Below are 18,888 nucleotides of genomic sequence, written 5' to 3' on the forward strand. Positions count from 1 at the left end.
AGACTTCCCCAGTGGTCACAGTCAAGGCTGAACATTACAGGAATTGAAACATCTCACTTTTCGGTCCCGCAACCCCTTCACACAACTCATTTCATCATCTGAACCCCTTTTCTCTGTTTGGAGGCTGTAATCCAGGCTTGTTAAAACCAGGGCTGCAATACTCCAGGACGGCTGCTAGGGGGGGGGTAAAATACAAGGAAAGAGCCCAACAACCACCCTGGGGTGTCAACGCGCAGTGTTTTGCAGCCCAGTTTTGCAGAGATGCTATTCTGAGCCAAAGCCAATCGGTATTGGGTTAGCTGAGCCCGACAAACACATCCACAAACATCTACAGCTCTTCCGAAGGACAAAAGAAACATCAGCTTTGCAAACTAGGCGGCTGCAGCCCTTTTGGGCCTACGGATCAAAGGGCTTTTTTGCGCATCGCTTGGTTAAAACCCTGATCGCTCCGGATGCTGGATTGAATCGCCGTCTCACCGATTGATTTAGTCGGCCTGAATGGAGACTCCCCCGCCCCCGTGCCCTGGGGGCTTATGGGCTATGGGAAGGCTGCCAGAACTGCGGATTTAGGCTGCAGGTGAGGACAGGTGTGGGCTGGCGGTTGTGGTGCAGGAGCGCGGGGATGGAGAGCCGGCGAGAGCATCATTTGCAGATCTGAATGTGAGTTCGCGATCCTTACGCCAGCCAAGGCGGGTGTCAAGCCTTGCAGAACCCCCTCTCCCCGGGAAGCGGTATTTGTCCTCTGCAAAGACTCAGGCTTGGGGGCTTTATCCCCCCCTTTGGAAGTTTATGGGTGCCACACCGAGAGCATCATCCACTCCCAGTGGGAGAGGACTGGTGGTGTGGAGAGATGAGTTATTTTACGAAAGATTCACGCGTGGACTCGGCTCGGAGCTGCAATTAGTCGGGCGGCCGCTAGAGAGCAGCAGAAAGAGGTGGCACATTTGGTTGGTTGCCGCCCTCTAGTGGCCATCCGGGGTTTTGCAACAGGGTGGGGGGAGGGTTAGAAGCACTGACCACGGGGACCAGGTGCCAGAAGCAGCAGCGTTGATGCAAAGTGGAGAAAGCAAGGTAGACCTTAAACCGTTTCCCATCTCTTGGTTAAAAAAATAAAATAAAACCCAGGATAGACCTATTTGCAAAATCCTCAGGAGTCCAGCTAGAAGGGAGGAGTCCGCGGGGTGGCTCTTCGAACTTGGTGCTTTCTGCAACTGGAGCAAGGGGTTGGGACTAGATAACCTCCAAGGTCCCTTCCAACTCTGATTCTATAATCCTGTAAGCATCTCCAGGGTTGAGTTTGGGGGTGGGATTGGATCACCGCCAAGATCCCTTCCAACTCTGCGATTCTGTAAGTTCCCTGACTTTGTATTTGGAGAGGCTTAGATTCAAGCTTGCTTTTCCGACCCCCGCCGTTCCTCTCCCCCTTTTGCTGCTAGCTACGAATGTGGGATAGAAACAAGCTTGGATAGAACTTTTGTCGAAATCGGGGAGCAAAGCCCCATTTCATTGCATGCACGTTTGTATCCGATCTTTTTATGCTGCAGAAACAGAAAACGTGGCTCCAAAGGGGGTTACGAGCCCTTCTTTAGGACAAAGGACCTCTGCTGCTTTTGTGTTTTAAGAATTTTCCCCCACCCCCATGGAAATGGCATTTTTTTCTCTGTTCTCTTGCGCTCCGATCACATGTTTGGGAATGCAATGCAGTAAAAGCAAATAACGCCAGTGCAAAGTGTCACAATTTGTGCAATTAGGAAAACTTATGGGTGTTTTATCGCTTAGAAGGAATGCTACGAGAGAAAGCTAGCTGTTTCAGGTTTCCCTGCAGGTTTTTCAGATGTAAATGTTTTTAGGTGTGCGCTCCGAATGAGGCTTAAGAAATTAACCTATTTATCCATTAGCTTCACCAAAGACAGGAAAACGGGACGACCGCGATTTCTTCTTTTTTTATTGGCTAAATCAGAAGTACAAATGTTGAAAAGAGGTTTCTCTATTTCTGAAAGCCTTATTCTGCTCAATCGGGACACGCGTAGGTTCAACCGCATTGAGAAATTGGATTCGGTAAGAAGAATAAAGTCCTGGTTTCTTACAGACATTTTTGTAGAATCGGCTCCAGAGGTTTGCTTACCGCAAAGTTGAGTTATTAGGGTTGCTGGTGGGGTTTCCTTAACAAAAAAACCCCACAAGATTTTGTGCTCAAATAAACTCAGATTGCCAAAAAAAGAAAGACCAAAAAAAAAAAAACCCAAATATTTTAAACTAAATTATTTTTATCTTATTGAATTCCGGATTTCCCAGTGGGTGTCTATGGAGATTCTCAGTCATCCAGGTCATGGTTGTCTCAAAGATGTTTTTTCAAGAGGCAATTGTCCAGTTGCCTCTTGAAAAAGCACCTTTTGGGTTGCCAGTGGTGTTTGCCAGTTCCCTCCCTCCCCCCTATTTTGGATTTAAATAAACCCAGATTTTAAACACGCAGAAAAGATAAATCAGTTTTAAACCATTATTTAAACCTATTTAATACATATCATACAATCTAATGTATAGAAAAAATAGATTTTGTTAAATTTTAATTTTTTTAAAAAAGAAGCAACCTAGATCTGGGTTTGAAAACCTAAGGTGGACCTGATAATTAACTGGATTTGCTTGCCACCCTTAATCTGAAACAAACAAGTGGCATTGTGGGTGGGACTATAATTTATTAAAGCTGCCTCGTGCTGTTGAATGGAATTAGAATGGAATTAAAATATACAGGGTGGATACAAGCTGTAGCAATTACCTTCAAAGTTGCATAGGAGACCTCAGGTTGTTGCATCCCTGAACATGTCTCAGTGCAACTCAAAACTTATGCATGTAAATTGTAAGCTTTAAAAACCCTGCAGTTCCTTTTTAATATGCAAAAATAGCCCTGGGTGCAAAATAAAATAAAAATAAATAAAAAGCAGTGAGATCAGTGCATTCCTTCATGTGAAGTCAGTTAGCGAACATTCATAGTTCTTAATGTAGAATGATTTCCAGTTAATCTTCCATTTAAAAACTGTTCGTTTAGCCAACATTTTAAGTTATGACAATACTGAAAAAAAAAACTTTCAGCAGGTCCTTGCCCTTGTGTCCATTGCAGCGTGCTCAGTACAGGTAGTCCTTGACTTACAACCACAATGGAGCCCAGTGTTTCCGTTGCTAAGTGAGATGAGTTGAGTTTTGCCCCATTGTACAACCTTTCTGGTCACAGTTTGTTAAACGAATTGCTGCAGTCAGTCACATGGCTTCCCCCTTGAATTTGCTTGTCAGAAGGTTGCAAAAGGGGATGGCGTGAGCCGAGCACACCCGAGACCATCATAAATATGAGGCAGTAGCCAAGTGTTCAAAGGTTGATCACGTGACCATGAGTTGCAATGCAATGCAGTGTTCGTAAGTGTGGAAAATGGTCATAACCCCCTTTTTTCAGTGCTGTTCGAATGGTCACTAAATGGAACTGTTGTAAATTGAGGACTACCTGTATTCCGTTGCTGGGCATCTAGCATGTATTTATGACTGTTGCAGCATCTCAGGGTTACTCGATCTCCATCCGTGATCTTCCCAGCTAGCTTTGGACAAACAAACTCCATTGGGAGAGCCTGGATTTGCAGATTCAAAGCTGGATTTGCAGATTTAGTAACCATGGTTGATTCAGTTAACAATCACGGCCCCAAAAAAAAAAAAAAGGTAGGTAAAGTGGCAACAAGTCACTTAATGACCACTTTACTTAGTGATGAGCATTCCAGTCTTGGTTGTGGTCGTAAGGTTGAGGACTACCTATTTTGGGGAGAGATGTTTCTAACCAAAAATAATTATTTATTCAATTTATTTGCTGCCCGTCTCTCTGCAAGATTGTCATAGCCCGTGTGGTCCCCAAAGTGCTTTTTCTTTTTTAATTTTTTTTATTATTTTAATAACATAATATAACAATACAAGACATACAACATTTATATGAATACTCTTTTTACAGCTATTTCGTGATGGTCTTTCTTTGTTATTCACAATTTCCCCTTATTTCTCTTTGTATTATTCCAATTTACTACTTGTCCCCTTCATTTTATTTACAATTATTTGTATACAATTATTTACAATATAAATATAACTCCATTGTATGGTGATTTGGTGAAAGAAAAACACATGGTGAAACATTCACAATATTTGTTTAATGCCTCAGCCTTAAATGGGTTAGATTTCTGGTATTATTGGGGTTCAGTTCAAATTTGAATGTAGAGAATAAATTCTTTCTGACTCAGTCTACGGAATAATTAGGGACCGACTTTAGTGACTGTTCAAAGTTACCGCGGCACTGAAAAAAGCGACTTATGACCATTTTTCACATTTACAACCGCTGCAGCCTACCCATGGTCGCGTGATCAAAATTCAGAGGCTTGGCAAACTGGTTCATGTTTATGACAGTTGCAAGCGCCCGAGATCACATGATACCATTTGGCAACCTTCTGACGAGCAAAATCCATGGGAAAATCGGATTCACTTAATAACAACTTACTAAACAACTGCAGTGATTCACTTAACAACTGTGGCAAGAAAGGTCGTAAAATGGGACAAAATTCACTTAACAAATGTCTTGCTTAGCAGCAGAAATTTGGGGCTCAATTGAGGTCGTAAGTCGAGGACTAATGGTAAATGGCAACCAAGGCAAGAAAAAAAAAAGCACGAAGAAATGCGGCAGAGGTAAAAAAAAAAAAAATGTATATAAAGGAGCTTTCTCAAAAGGCAACTGGACTTTCCTTGTTTTTCCATGAAGACGTTTTGCTTCTCGTCCAAGAAGTTCAGAAGTGAAGAAGCTTCTTGGATGAGAAACAAAACGTCTTCAAAGAAAAACCAATAAAGTCCAGTTGCCTCTTGAAAAAGCACCTTTGGGACAACCGTGACCTGGATGACGGAGAATCTCTATTGACATTTCTGTCAGGTATATATGCATACAAATAGCAAATAGATTTCTTTTTTCATTTTATTGTATAGATTTTATTTATTTATTAAATTACTTCAGTTTTTTAAAAATGAAAATTTAAAACTTTAAACCAGTTTAGACATTTTCTTCCAGCTATACTGAGTTCACATAGTATGGTACAGATAGTCCTAGATTTACAAATGTTCATTTAGTGAATGTTCAAAGTTACAACGGCATTGACAAAAGTGACTTACGACTGTTTTTCACACGACCGCATCCTCATGGTCAGGTGATCAAAATTCAGACGCTTGGCAACTGACTCGTATTTATGATGGTTTTAGTTTTCAGGATCTGTTAAAATTCAGCAGTATAATCTGCAATCAAGATTTGCAATAATGCCAACGGGAGGTGTTTGCATCCCTGCTAGAATTGTTGCAAGCAAAATCTTGAGCATTTGCAGATGCATGGAGTCCAGTGTCACAACAATCAATAAACAATGCACAAAGATACAGTTGTTTAAATCAGCCTCCCCCATTTTTTTTCTGAGTGTCTGGTGCTTCAGCTCCCAGGGCATGAGGTTATCAGCCTTGCTGTCTAGGGATTATGGGAATTTGAGTCCAACTGAACTGGAAGATGTGATCTTGGATTCCTTTCTCCCTTCCTCCCTCCCTTCTCCCCTCGTCTTTCTTTTTTCTTTCTTTTCTCTCTTTCTTTTTCTCTCTCCCTCCCTCCCTTCTTTCTTTCCCTCCCTCCCTCCCTCTTCTCTTTCTTGTCAAGTAGGCTGCTAATGTTTTCAATTAACATTTGTAAGCCTAAGTGTGACACCTCCTTTACATACTGGTGAATCGTGTCTTAATTCAGATCCCTCCTTGTGATAACCTCACCCAAGACTCCTGATCCCTAGGGAACTGCGTTCTTTGTACAATTGTCTAATCACCCAGCCCTGTTTCCACACAAGGCGTGTTGGGTAAGATCTTGCTTGGAGCAACTCACTGGAGGGAACGCCAAGGTTCCTCTGGCTGGCAACCAGCCTGTCCTACCCACGTTTTGTTTTAAGAGGGGCTGAATTAACATCTCCCTGTTTCCTGGAGACTTTTCCTGCGGAACCTGCCTTCTACTTGCTCAGAGAGGTTTTGACTTCTCAAAGGGGAAGGTCTTCAGGTCTCCAAAAGTTTAGCATCCATGTGAGAGCCGGTAGGTGTCTCTTTTTATTCCTATGATATATTTGGAATTCATGCCAAACTCTGAAGACCGCCATAGCCTCCTCCAATGTATTCCATGCTACTTCTCATTCGTGTTTCATACTAGAAGGAAAGGCTATTTGGTGGAGCTACACCCCCCCCCCATCTTGTCCTAAAATTATGTGAATGTTTCTTCTTCATTCATCAGGGAAGGCGCTTAGGTTGAATTTTAATGCAGCCACATAAAAGGAACTCTGGTATTTGTCATGGAAAGTACCAAGGCTTTATGAAACCAAAATAATCCAGAAATTATTAAGAATAGTTAAGAATTTCTGCAAAGCCAAAACCTTAACACTTGATCAGCATATAATGCAATAAAATTGAATTATAGAATATATGCAATAGAATAGAATTGAGGCAATGGGATACGCTGTATGGAGGGGTTAGTACTTGTTTATTTTGCTTACTGTTGTTAAGGAAAGGTAGATTATAATGATAAATGCAATGTTTTAGTTTTTTATGTAAGCAATGCATATTGTATTTGGATTATTTTATTCTTTTTAAGTCAAAATGATAATAGGATATGGATTCTATATCCTACAAAAAAGGTAGGAAAATAACAGGGAGAAAAGTGATTCTGCTTTTTGTAGGGGACGTTCATTATCGGTGGTCCTCGATTTACGATGGCAGTTGGGGACAGAATTTCCATTGCTAAGCGAGGCAGTTGTAGAGTGAATCATGTCTGACTTTACAACCTATTTTAGCCACATTTAAGCAAATCACTGCAGTTGTTAAGTGAATCACACGGTCGTTACGTGAATAGTTTCCCCCTCCCCATTGATTTTGCTTGTAGGAGGCCAATTGGGAAGGTCACAAATGATGGTCACGTGATCCCCAGGACACCTGTTGCCAAGCAATCAAATTTTGATGTGACCATGGGGCTGCTGAAGCAGTCATGAGTGCAAGGACTGGTCATAAATCTCTCTTTTTTTTCCAGTGCCGTTGTAAATGATCATACATTGATTACTAGCTGCATAGCTAGTGCTTGCATTTTGCTCTAGTGCGGTCTGAAGTACTAGGAAGGTTTAACAGTAGTTGCAGTGTACAAAATGCTCTGGAAGATGTACATAAAGGTAGACTAAGCTACTTTATCCAAGTTCAGACTATTGATTCATTGAAAAAAAATTTTTGGGAAAAATATTGAATATTGAAAAATATTGGAAAAAGTGCAGAGAAGAGCAACTAAGATAATTAAAGACCTGGAGACAAAAACATACAAAGAACCATTGCAGGATTTGGGTTTGGCTAGTCTAGAGGAAGGAAGGACTAGGGGGGACATGATAGTGGTATTCCAGTATTTGAGGGGCTGCAACAAAGAAGAGGGGGTCAAATTATTCTCCAAAGCACCTGAAGGCAGGAGAAGAAGCAATGGGTGGAAACTAATCGAGAGAAGCAACCTGGAATTAAAGAGGAACTTCCTAACGGTGAGGGCAATTAACCAGTGGAACAAGCTTGCCTCCAGAGGTTGTAGGTGCTCCATCACTGAAGGTTTTAAAGAAGACACTGGACAGCCGCTTATCTGAAATTGTATAGGGCCCCCTGCTTGAGCAGGGGGTTGGACTACAAGACCTCCAAGGTCCCTTCCAGCTCTATTCTGATTGATATAATTGGGTAGATAGCAGCAGCTATCCAACCTTGGCTGATCTGAAAAAACTTAAGCAAAGATTCAAACTAATTATACTTAGATGGACAACTGCAAGAAATCCCAGGGCTCCAGACCAGATGGGGAAGTCCAGAAAACATTTCAGAAAAAGGGTATAGCAAACTACTTTGAATACTGGGTTCTTGGTATTCTCCATGCTTGCTTCTCTTCTGCAGATGTTTCATTACCAACCTAGGTTTGTTTATTCATTACACAAGTAAAGTAAGGCATACTATATGGCACAAAATTTAAAATATTTTAAAATTTAAAACCAGGCTAGGTGACATGCAATCCGAAGAAAACTCAGAAAATACCAAGGACCCAACAATTCAACATACGTTCTCCATTGTGGCACCAACATTGTTGTTCTTGTCAGGACAATTTCTTGGAAGGTCACCAGAAGTTGAGCTTGACCCAAGGGAGACTTTCTCTTCTCACTTCTGTTCTTCCTGTTGCCAATTCAGGAGACCCTACAAGACAGATTTGCAACAGGGCAGACGTCAAAACATCTTCCTGTTAGTTGTGTACTTCTGTGAAACCTCTAAAGCATCACAACATCAGTGGGTTCGGGGCAGTAATGGGATTCAAATCCCATCGCTACGGTTCACTCGTGGGTGCGTGCGCACTTGCACTCACGCACAATGCTTCTGAGCATGTACAGAGACGTCCGGGCAGGTGAGTGGAGCCTTCTGCTGCCGCCGCTACTGGTTCATCTGATCCGGGGCAAACCAGTAGCAATTTACCACTGGTTCGGGGTGGTGTTGCCTCTTTCTCATTGCAGATAGCACCAAGCATGGATTAATGTCACAGTCAGCAATTTTCCAGATTAATGATGGTCTTAGTGTTTGCATTACACATTCACGATTATGTGCTATTTGTGGCCTAGAGATAGAGCTCTTGCCTCACAATCAGGAGGTTGTGAGTTCAATCCTGGGTAGAGGCAGATGTAGGGTTTCCTGCTTGGGCAGGACTAGATGACCTGCAAGGTCCCTTCCAACTCTGTTAATCTGTTATATGAGATGAACAAAGCTGTTAAAAAAACCTTGCTTAAACACTGTCACAAACATTTGACAAAGAAATTTATATTTCAGGAAAACTGGGAATGATGGATGGTTCAGTGTTTTTAATTTTTTGAACTACACACTAGGCAGAAACTTAGGATCTATCCAAAGGATGTAAACCTGAATTGTGAAGTAACTAGATTAGGTTCAAAGAATTCTAAACATCTGGAAAATGCTTATGTGGGAGAAGATTGGTTCCAGCATTAATAATATTATTCAGCTGTTAACCAATTGTGGACACACAATTTAAACCTTGGATTTCTTTTTTAAAAAATGCTAACTTCATAGATATTAGTTTGGCTAGAATTTCATTGAATGATGATAAGAGAAACAAGTTTGCTTGGAGTTGGGCAGTATATACATTTAATAAATCATTATTTTGCATTCAGTCATAAGCAGTAATAATAAATTTGATGGGCATAATGCTAGGTAGCTAGTTAAGCTTCTGTTCTTCCAGTTCCACTCTTCATAGACTTGCCAGTAGACAACTGTTCTTTCATTAGCAAGTATGGGCTACCCCTTTAGAACCCAGAAAGCCTGGGATAAATCTAGATTAAAGTAGAGTTTGTCATTTGCTGAGACTTAGTTTGAGGCTTTGATGATCCTCAGGATCTGGGTCATCGCAGCACTCGATGGCATAAATTCAGGTGGCCAATTTTTAGCATTATTTGGCTTTCCTTGCTTTCACTTCCTTAAAGCTCTCAAATACAAGCACATGCAAACAGGAGACTGAGCCATATGTCTTGATCAGAATTATTTCCATTGGGGTTCTTTCATGGAGCCGAGCACATAGGCCGTTACTGGCTGGGGATGATAAGACTCAGTTCAATACTTTGTCTTTGGCAATCCGGTGTCACGTGGATGTGGTTGTGTTGTATATCAGAACTCCAAAAACAATCCTTTTCCTATTCTTCTCTTTCCCCACCATGCTAGGATAAGGATGCTCCATGATTGCCTGAAATTATCTTCCTTTTTATCAATGTGTGTGGGTGCGCGCGTGCATACATACAGATTAAGCCTATCAGCTCTGCATGAGTTTGCACATGAAATCCTCCATGTTAAACATCTGAGATGATCCTTTCCTTCCCAGCTGGTGGCTTGTAACATTGTGCAATCACACCTTGTTTTGGAAGATTGCCCTAAGGGAGACTTTGATAGCTTCCAAGGTCTGGCTTCAGAAACAACTTCTGACTCAGTGTCCCCCTCTGGAAACTAGGTTGCTGGCGAGGAGAGTTTACTTTGTTGGGAACCAGAAGGAAAAGTTCTCAAAGTGATACTTTGACTCAGTCTTCCATCCTTTTCGAAGTTGGTAAAACGAGGACCCAGATTGTTGGGAACAAGAGGCTGACTCTGTAAACTGCTTAGAGGGGGCTGTAAAAGCACTGTGAAGCGGTATATAAGTCTAAGTGCTATTGCTATCTATCTATCTATCTATCTATCTATCTATCTATCTATCTAATCATCTAACTGTCCGTCCCTCCGTGGTGGCGCAGTGGTTAGAATTACAGGCTAACTCAGCCAGCTGCCAGCAGTTCGATCCTGACCAGCTCAAGGTTGACTCAGCCCTCCATCCTTCCGAGGTCAGTAAAATGAGCACCCAGATTGTTGGGTGCAAGAGGCTGACTCTGAACAACTTAGAAAGGGCTGTAAAACACTGTGAAATGATAGATAAGTTTAAGGACTATTGCTAAGGTCTACTTTTTCACAGAAGTTTGGATTCAGAAGCCCTGTGTTAAGGAGATGCCTTGGATGTACTCCATTCGTGCTTGGGATTGCGTGAAAGTTCCCTACACCTCCACGAACATGGTTAGTAGAATGGCTCGTGCAATGGCGGCCATCCTGGAGGAAATTTCATTCCTTCCTGCAGTCTAATCTAAAAGCTCAGTTGCCTTTCTGGTTTCTTGCTATTTAGTAGAAATCCAATTGCAAAATTCTTTTCTTTCCGGACAGGGATCAATTACCCATGTTCTCGTAACTCCAGAATAAATTATTTGCGATGTGCACAGGTAGTCCTTGACTTATAACCACAGTTAAGCCCAAAATTTCTGCTGCTAAGCAAGACCGTTGTGAAGTGAGCTTTGCCCCCATTTTACAAGCTTTCTTACCACTGTTATTAAGCGGATCACTGCAGTTGTTCAGTTAGTAACTCGGATGTAAAGTAAATCTGGCTTCCCCATTGAGTTTGCTTGTGAGAGGGGATCACGTAACCCCAGGACACTGCAACTGTCATAAACACATGCCAGTTGCCAAGCGTCTTGAGTTTTGATCATGTGACCATGGGGATGCTGCAACGGTTATAAGTGTGAAAACAGGTCATAAGTTCCTTTTTTCGATGCCATTGTAACTTCAAATGCTCATTAAAGGAATGGTTGTAGGGTCAAGGACTGCCTGTATTATCAATGCTTGGGGCATGATGTGAACTCTAATTTGGCAGCCAGCCCCAGTGTCCAGTTCTGCTCTGGAAAGCATTTCCATTTTTTTGCAGCAAAGCAAGCAAGATTATTTCATTATCAAATGGGTAATGCAATTGTTGAGAAAACATTGCACGGACGTATCTCTGTGGTCACTACAGTAGAAGCTGAGTTTGACTCAACAGAAACCTTATTTACCTTCCCGTTGTACTGATGTCCTGGATGAGATTCGTTCCTTTTCTCCCTTTTTAAAATTTGAAAATTTTTTATTAGTTTATCCAAGTATAAAATACAAAGAAATAAAAAGACATGAAAAACAAGAAAAGGGGAAAAAAGAGATAATAGTGTAAAGGGAGAAAAGAAAAGAAAAAGGCACTGACTTCAGAAGTTTCAGAAGAGAATATTATAATCACAACTTTTACACAACAGTATGTACAAGCCATTTCTATAACCATAAGCCTATCTAGTTAACAAAAACAAAATCAAAGTTTCTTTTTTTTTTTTTTTCCATTGCAAGCACAAAATCTGGAAGCAATTTCAGAATAAAGACAAAATTACATATATTCTCTCCTTTGGATAAAAGAATCAATTTGACCATCTCTGCTTCTCTTTGTTTTGGGGAATAATACAGCATTTTAATTTTTTTTTTAACCCTAAAGGGAGAAAACATTTCTTTCTTTCTTTTTTTTTTTAGTTTTGGTATTTTACTAATTATAGGTCCAATTAAGTCCATTTAGTTCATGACATTCGAATCTCTCCCTCGAGTTTATCCTCATGCAATGGAACTTTTTTCTTTTCTTACTTCAAAATCTAATCAATAGTATTTTACAGACTTTGGAATTATTCAGCATTACTTAAAGAAACAGAACATGCATTTTCCTACTCATTTTATACATACAAAACTGACTTAAAACTTCCTTTCAGTGCATATATCACACTTTTAAAATCTGTTCTAATTAATTAATTAGACATTCAATTTAAGTTATTCCTTCCAGCTCGTCTTCATTTCCTTTTTAAAATTTTAAAATCTTTTGGGCAGCTGGGGTGACCGGTCTTTCCTTCATTTTCTAGAGATGTCTTTACCGATTGACCTCTCGGTAGCAATGTGGACGCTCGGACTTGGAGCCATCGGGGCTGCTGTAACAGGGATGATCCTCGCCAACACGGATTTGTTTCTCCCTAAAGCAGAAATGGCCTCAATGGACTTTCTAGAAGAAATTGATCTGAAGACTCTGGGCCAAGGTAAGACTTAGAAGGAAGATCCTTCACCATGTTGTGACCTAGGCTCTCTTAGTCATTACAGGACACAATTAGTCTCAAACAAAACTATTTTATTGTAACAGCTGAGAATTACTTCATTCCCAGCTTAGTCCAAATTAATTCCAAAACAAGTCCTTCAGAAAAAGTCCTTCAGGCTTATCACAAACCTTTATCTTCTTTGGCACCTTGCCAAAGGCCTTTCTTGGCAAAGCCCCACAAAGTTCAGAAATGAGATGCCGACTGGAAAACAGATTTAGCAACGTTGCTTTCCTACAAAGACCCCAAGAGCCTTTGCTGCTCTTTTAAGCCTTATGGGAGGGGCCAATCATCTCCTGGCCTTACTCCCGAGTCATCCTTTTTGCTTTAGCTGCTCTTGCCTTCTGGCAGCTCTGCGCATGCGTGCGCTAGGAACAGGCTCTGCCTGTTCCTCTGCCTCTCTGCTGTCCAACTCTGGAGGCTCCGGAGTCTGCACATCACTCCCAGATGGCCCGGCCCCATCTCTGCCTCCGACGCAGAGCCCTCGTCCGGGCCTTCCCCAGACTCCAGGACTGGCTCATGGTCCTCCCCAGCCTCCTCACTGTCTGACTCCGCTGCCAGCTCCGCGGGCTGCTGGTGGACCAGAACACACCAGTTCCTAATTGCAAATTATAGAAATGCACCGGAGAGACAAATCTACTTTTTTTCTGGAGTGAGTAAAGGGCTAATAGCAAACCTCAGATTTTACTCTGCTAGAGAGATGTAGAGGTGGAAACATTCATCACTTGGAAAATTGTCTAGAGTTTCATTTCATTTACGTGTGAAGTTTGTTTTTTCAGAAAAAAGCACCCCCTTTCCACTCAAAATACAAGAATGCATACAAAAATACATTCCCTCTTGTGTTCCAGTTGTGGTTCTGTAAGTCTAAATATTCTCAGCATCCAGGTCATGATTGTTCCAAAGGTGCTTTTTGAAGAGCAACTGGACTTTCTTGTTTTTTTCTTTGAAGACGTTTCACTTCTTACCCAAGAAGCTTCTTCAGCTTCTTGGATGAGAAGCGAAACGTCTTCAAAGAAAAAACAAGAAAGTCCAGTTGCCTCCTGAAAAAACACCTTTGTGGTTCTATAGTTTGGGAACAGAAGGTGGGGCTTAGTTTGGAAAATAGGTGAACTTGTGGACTTTTAGAATTCAGATGTTCTTCCAAAACACTCTTCAGGAGAAAGTAAATGCAAATGGAGTTAAAATAGCACAGACTTTCTTCCACTTGCTGTTCTTCAATATATTGGGTTACAACTCCTGGGAAGCATGGCTCAAACTGACCCAATAGATGGTAATAGAATTAATTGTCTCCAGATCATTTCTTCATGATTTAAGGTACGCTTTGATTGATCTTGAAAAGCCAAGCAGAGTCGGACTTGTTTAGAAGTTGGATGGGAGAATCTCAGAGTTACAGGCTACCAATAGAAGCAAATATTTGTAGCTCAGGGTTCAATTGTGGGGTCCTTGGTGCTTTCTAAGCTTGGTTGTTTTCTAAATAGCATCATCAGTGCTAGTGGTCCTAACCTTGATGATGTTACCTAGTTTGGTAATCACTTCCATCTTGGCTGCTAAAACAACAATCTGGACTTCTCCATGAGTTTACCAGGATGTGAGCACAATTTAAAGGATCTTCACTTTAACTTTCTTTCCCTGGACCTCAAGGAGAACAGAGAACATTCAAAGCCAAGGATCTGTGGAAGATGAAGGGTGCGGTCATCATGGCGGTGAGGCGGCCTGGATGATTTTTGTGCAGAGAGGTAATGTATGTTCTCCAGTAGAACAGAATTGATTGAAACCAGCTGCCCTATTGACTTGCCCATCAGTTATTGTCTTGGACAGAAATCACAGCTTGGGTGCTTGATGTGCTGTCTACATTTTCTGAATACTAATGTACCAACAAGACTCGCCTAGACACAAAAATGCAGTGATAACACTCTAGCAAAACTATGCGGTGATCTGGTGCTATGTGCAGGAGACTTATAATAGAATCACTAATAATACAAATTCATAATGCAAGAGAAGATACTTCTCCATGTTAGTTATAGGTCACATTTAGAAATGCATTGTTTAATGAGAATGGAATGTTCTATATATTAGTATCTAGGCCATTTATCCAGTTAAACAGAGTATTCGTTAGTTGGAGAAAATCTGATTTCCTCTCAATCTGAAATCCCATTTCCTCTCAAATGGCAGCTAGTCATTACATGATCCAATGTTTGGTGAGGAGTATCATAAAGTCACATTCAGGAAAGAATCTTCTGCCCCATTTAAACAGATTTGACACATGCCATGCATGGTGCAGACCCTATTCAGATCTATCTGAACAGGTTAGTAGAATAGTAATAGCACTTAGGCTTATATATCACTTCACAGTGCTTTACAGCCCTCTCTAAGGGCTGTAAAGAGTACAGGCTTACAGAGTCAGCCTCTAAGGGCTGTAAAGAGTACAGGCTTACAGAGTCAGCCTCTTGCCCCCAAACAATCTGGGTCCTCATTTTACCAACCTCGGAAGGATGGAAGGCCAAGTCAACCTTGAGCCGGTTAGGGTTGAACTGCTGGCAGTGAGCAGAGTCAGCCTGCAATACTGCATTCTAACCACTGTGCCACCACAACTCTTTATAAATGAATGAATGAATGAATGAATGAATGAATGAATGAATGAATCTAAAGGACAATTTTCTGAAATAAAGGATCAGCGTTTACAAGAAAGGAAATAGGATCATTATATAGGAATAGAATAGATCTACAGGAGAGGAATAAAGCTAATAGCAATTAAACTTAGACTTACATACCATACATTTCATGTTTTTTTTACAGCGCTCTCTAAGCAGTTTATAGAATTAGCCTATTGCCCCCAACAATCTGGGTCTTCATTTTACCAACCTCAGAAGGATGGAAGGCTGAGTCAACTTTGAGCCAGCCGGTCAGGATCAAATTGCTGGCTGTAGGTAATGAGTTAGCCTGCAATACTGCATTCTAACCACTGCGCCACCAGAGCTTAGAAATGGTTAATAAAGTATATGAGATGTGGGATAAAATATTTCATTGGCCTTCAGTAGAGCTGTGAAACTTGAACAAGCATTGGACCATGATGATAGATGGTCTGGTTCTGTTACAAGAATGTTTTGCTATATCCAGCCTTGGGTAGGTATTGCTTTGGTTTAGATATATTCATTCAGGACTGTATTTATATTGAGGTAGTCTGCCCATAGTTCACAAATTTTAAAATGAATGAATGCACCTCAAACTGGATAAAATGTAGCCTAGCTTGCATAGCAATAGCACTTAGACTTACATACCGCTTTTACAGTGCTTTACAACCCTCTCTATGTGGTTTACAGAGTCAGCCTCTTGCCCCCAACAATCTGGGTCCTCATTTTACCGACCTTGGAATGGAAGACTGAGTCAACCTTGAGCCTGGTGAGATTCGAACTGCCAAATTGCAGTACTGCATTCTAAGCACTGTGCGGCTCATATTTTTGATAAAACCCATGAGGTTGTAAACAATCGAACCTTATGGATGAATAGAACACAGAAGGAGGCTGGAAAGAAGGACATGTCTCCAAGTTGACACAACTTGGCTCATGATCATCTTGGATCATGAGCCTTCTCTGTTACCACCACTGTGCACACAACATGTGAACAATAATTCCAGCTTGTGTACCAAGTTCTTGGATAACCTACCCCACCTGAATGACTTTGCCCCAGAAGTTGGGCTGCGCCATTGCTGGAGGTTTTTAAGAAGAGATTGGACAGCCTTTTGTCTGAAACAGTATAGAGTCTTTTGCTTGAGCAAGGGGTTGGACTAGAAGATCTCCAAGGTCCCTTCCAACTCTTGTTACTCTATTATATCAGGCCAGAAAGCAAGGCTTTTTCCAGTAATAGGTTTGGTAAGATTTATTGAAAGAGGATAGAATAAGATTATGGAAATCTCAGCAACTCATTTCATCTGGTGACTTTTTATTTATAATTCTCCTGTAAACATGATTATAAGTTTGTTCTGTTAACTGAGAATGGAGGAATGTTCAGTTAGTTAGAATGCAAATCTTTCTCTGGTTTCAAGCATACCATTATATTCTGTGTTCCTTAGCTGCCAATCCTTTGGGCAGTGAATCAAAAGGAACACAGAAGAGCAAAGCTTTTAAACATTTCTAAATCTATGTTAAAAAAAACAACACCTGGCAGGTACAGGGAAATTGGACAAAAATAAAATGGCAAAGAACAAAACGCTGTATAATCTCTAGGAGCACAAAAGGCAGAGAACGGGGATTTGAAAACATCGAACCGAAAAGAAGAAACACTGCAGTTTAGCAGAGACAGCAGCTTATTAAACTGGAAATAGGCCAGATACCTAGCGGGATGACTGGTTTGAACTGGCTTAGCAGGAGTTCTTGGTACAGGTTCACAGTCATGGACAATCCCTGGAAGAGCTGCCACAGGGAAGAGGCGATTAACTATTCTGCAGGGCCCTGAAGGCAGGACAAGAAACAATGTGTGGAACCTTGTTAAAGAGATCCAACTTGAAATTTCTTGGCAGAACAACTATAGAACAGCTGCTTCCCAGAGTTGTGGATGTTCCATCACTGGAAGTTTTTAAAGAACGATTAGACAACATTTGTCCAGGATGTCCCAAAGGTGCTTTTTTTCAAGAGGCAACTGGACTTTCTGTTTTTTCTTTGAAGATGTTTCGCTTCTCATCGAAGAAGCTTCTTCAGCTCTGACTGGATGGTGGGGAACGGAAGGATTTATATTCCTTGCAGACAGCTGGTCATTTGCATCCTTTCAGAGAGTCGTTGAGGCCACTTGGAGGTTTGTCTGTGTCCTCAGGGACACCTGAATAGTGCAAATGGATTGTGGAGCTGTGCTTTCTGCAGGATGTTTCCACCCTGTGTCTCGTCATGATGAACACAGGCACAGGAACTTGTGAATGGACACAAGTGGCCTCAACGACTCTCTGAAAGGATGCAAATGACCAGCTGTCTGACAAAATAACGTGACACTATGTTGAAGTGGAGTCTTACATTGAGATACCATTACTATTTTCCAGAACGCTGCTACTACACTCGAGCATTGGGAAAATCCTCTTATCTGACAGCAACTGAGAGAACTTTTTTTCCACTTATCTACCTACTCTGTGCTCTCTCCACGCCCCCTTTTGCACCCGAATCCCCAGTCTTTCTCTCAGTTGCTGACACACTGGGAGGATTTTCTCTGTGCTCTGAGTGTTGCGTTAGGCCTTTTGGTTATTTTTGATTAGCCCTGTCAGGTATGCTTCCTTCAGTATCCAGGAAAGAAAACCCCAAACTCAAGCATTTTGAAGAATTTGGTACTTTTACTGAATATGAAAAGATTAACATCCCAGTGAAAAGCTGGAAGTGACCAAAACGCGCGAAATGCATCTACTAAGCTTCTTCCCCCCCTCGTGTTTATATTTTCTCAGCCAATCTAAAGGTCTTCCAAAGGTCAGGTGGCAACACGTCTGGCAGCGTCATCCATCAGGAATGTCGAGACAGTTGGTCGCTCATCCCCTTCTGAAATCCAGTTTCGATTCCCACGAAGTCCCCTCCTACAAAGACAAACCCCCTCCTGCTCTCTTCCCCCCCCTTTGCTCCATACCTAATCCCTCCCCGTTTCTTATGGCAGCTAAAGCAGGAAAGCTGATGCTGACATTCGGCCCCTCTTGCAGAAGAGACGTTAGTCCTAATTAAAAGGAAAAAGAGAAAGAGAAACAGAATATATACAATGATCAAGGTTTATCAGGGTATTTGGCATAGAACTGTTGTACTTTCTTGGGAGCTCGGACATCCCGTTTATTCACCCATTCAGCCTGAGATAGTGGAAAATGTTTCCAGGCAATCAGATATTGGACTTTACCATGGTGTTTTCTAGAGTCCAAGATTTCCTTAACCTCAAAATGTTGCTCCCCTTCTATGAGGATGGGAATTGGGGGGTTGCTATGATCAACCCTTAGGGGAGATGAGTGTTCAGGTTTCAATAAACTAACATGAAATACAGGATGTATCCGTCTCAAGGTTTTTGGTAATTCTAATTCAACTGTCACTGGATTTATCAGTCTAATCACCCGGAATGGTCCTACATACTTAGGCCCCAGCTTTTTTGACCTCTGGGTGGTTTGTAAGTATTTGGTAGACAAATAGACTTTATCCCCCACTTTGTAAATGTGAGCTGGGGACCTTTTCTTATCGGCTTGTGCCTTATGAGCTCGGTGTGCCTCATCTAATGCCTTCCGAGTCACTGTCCAGGTGCTCCTTAATTGTTCCATCCAATCTATCAAAGAGGGATTTTGGGGATCATCTTGAGGTAACTCGGGAAT

The 18,888-nt window shown here is 41.5% G+C and overlaps 1 protein-coding gene across 2 annotated transcripts in view; it reads left to right on the top strand.

The window, feature by feature from the left end:
* Positions 1-484: 484 nt before the first annotated feature.
* The window catches only part of PRXL2A (peroxiredoxin like 2A), a 40,985-nt gene continuing 22,581 nt past the window's right edge, over positions 485-18,888 (top strand). The window contains exons 1-3 of one of the 2 annotated variants that reach the window (XM_070945485.1): positions 485-577; positions 12,351-12,521; positions 14,217-14,311. In XM_070945485.1, coding sequence (XP_070801586.1) covers positions 12,353-12,521; positions 14,217-14,311 — 264 coding nt within the window. In that variant the 5' untranslated portion in view covers positions 485-577; positions 12,351-12,352. Of the gene's footprint in view, positions 661-12,350; positions 12,522-14,216; positions 14,312-18,888 lie in introns of both variants that reach the window. The other variant, XM_070945484.1, reaches the window with a different exon arrangement.

Source organism: Pituophis catenifer, unplaced genomic scaffold (genome assembly GCF_029215685.1).
Source record: "Pituophis catenifer annectens isolate HBS135680 unplaced genomic scaffold, rPitCat1.0.hap2 SCAF_6, whole genome shotgun sequence".
Lineage (NCBI taxonomy): Eukaryota > Metazoa > Chordata > Lepidosauria > Squamata > Colubridae > Pituophis > Pituophis catenifer.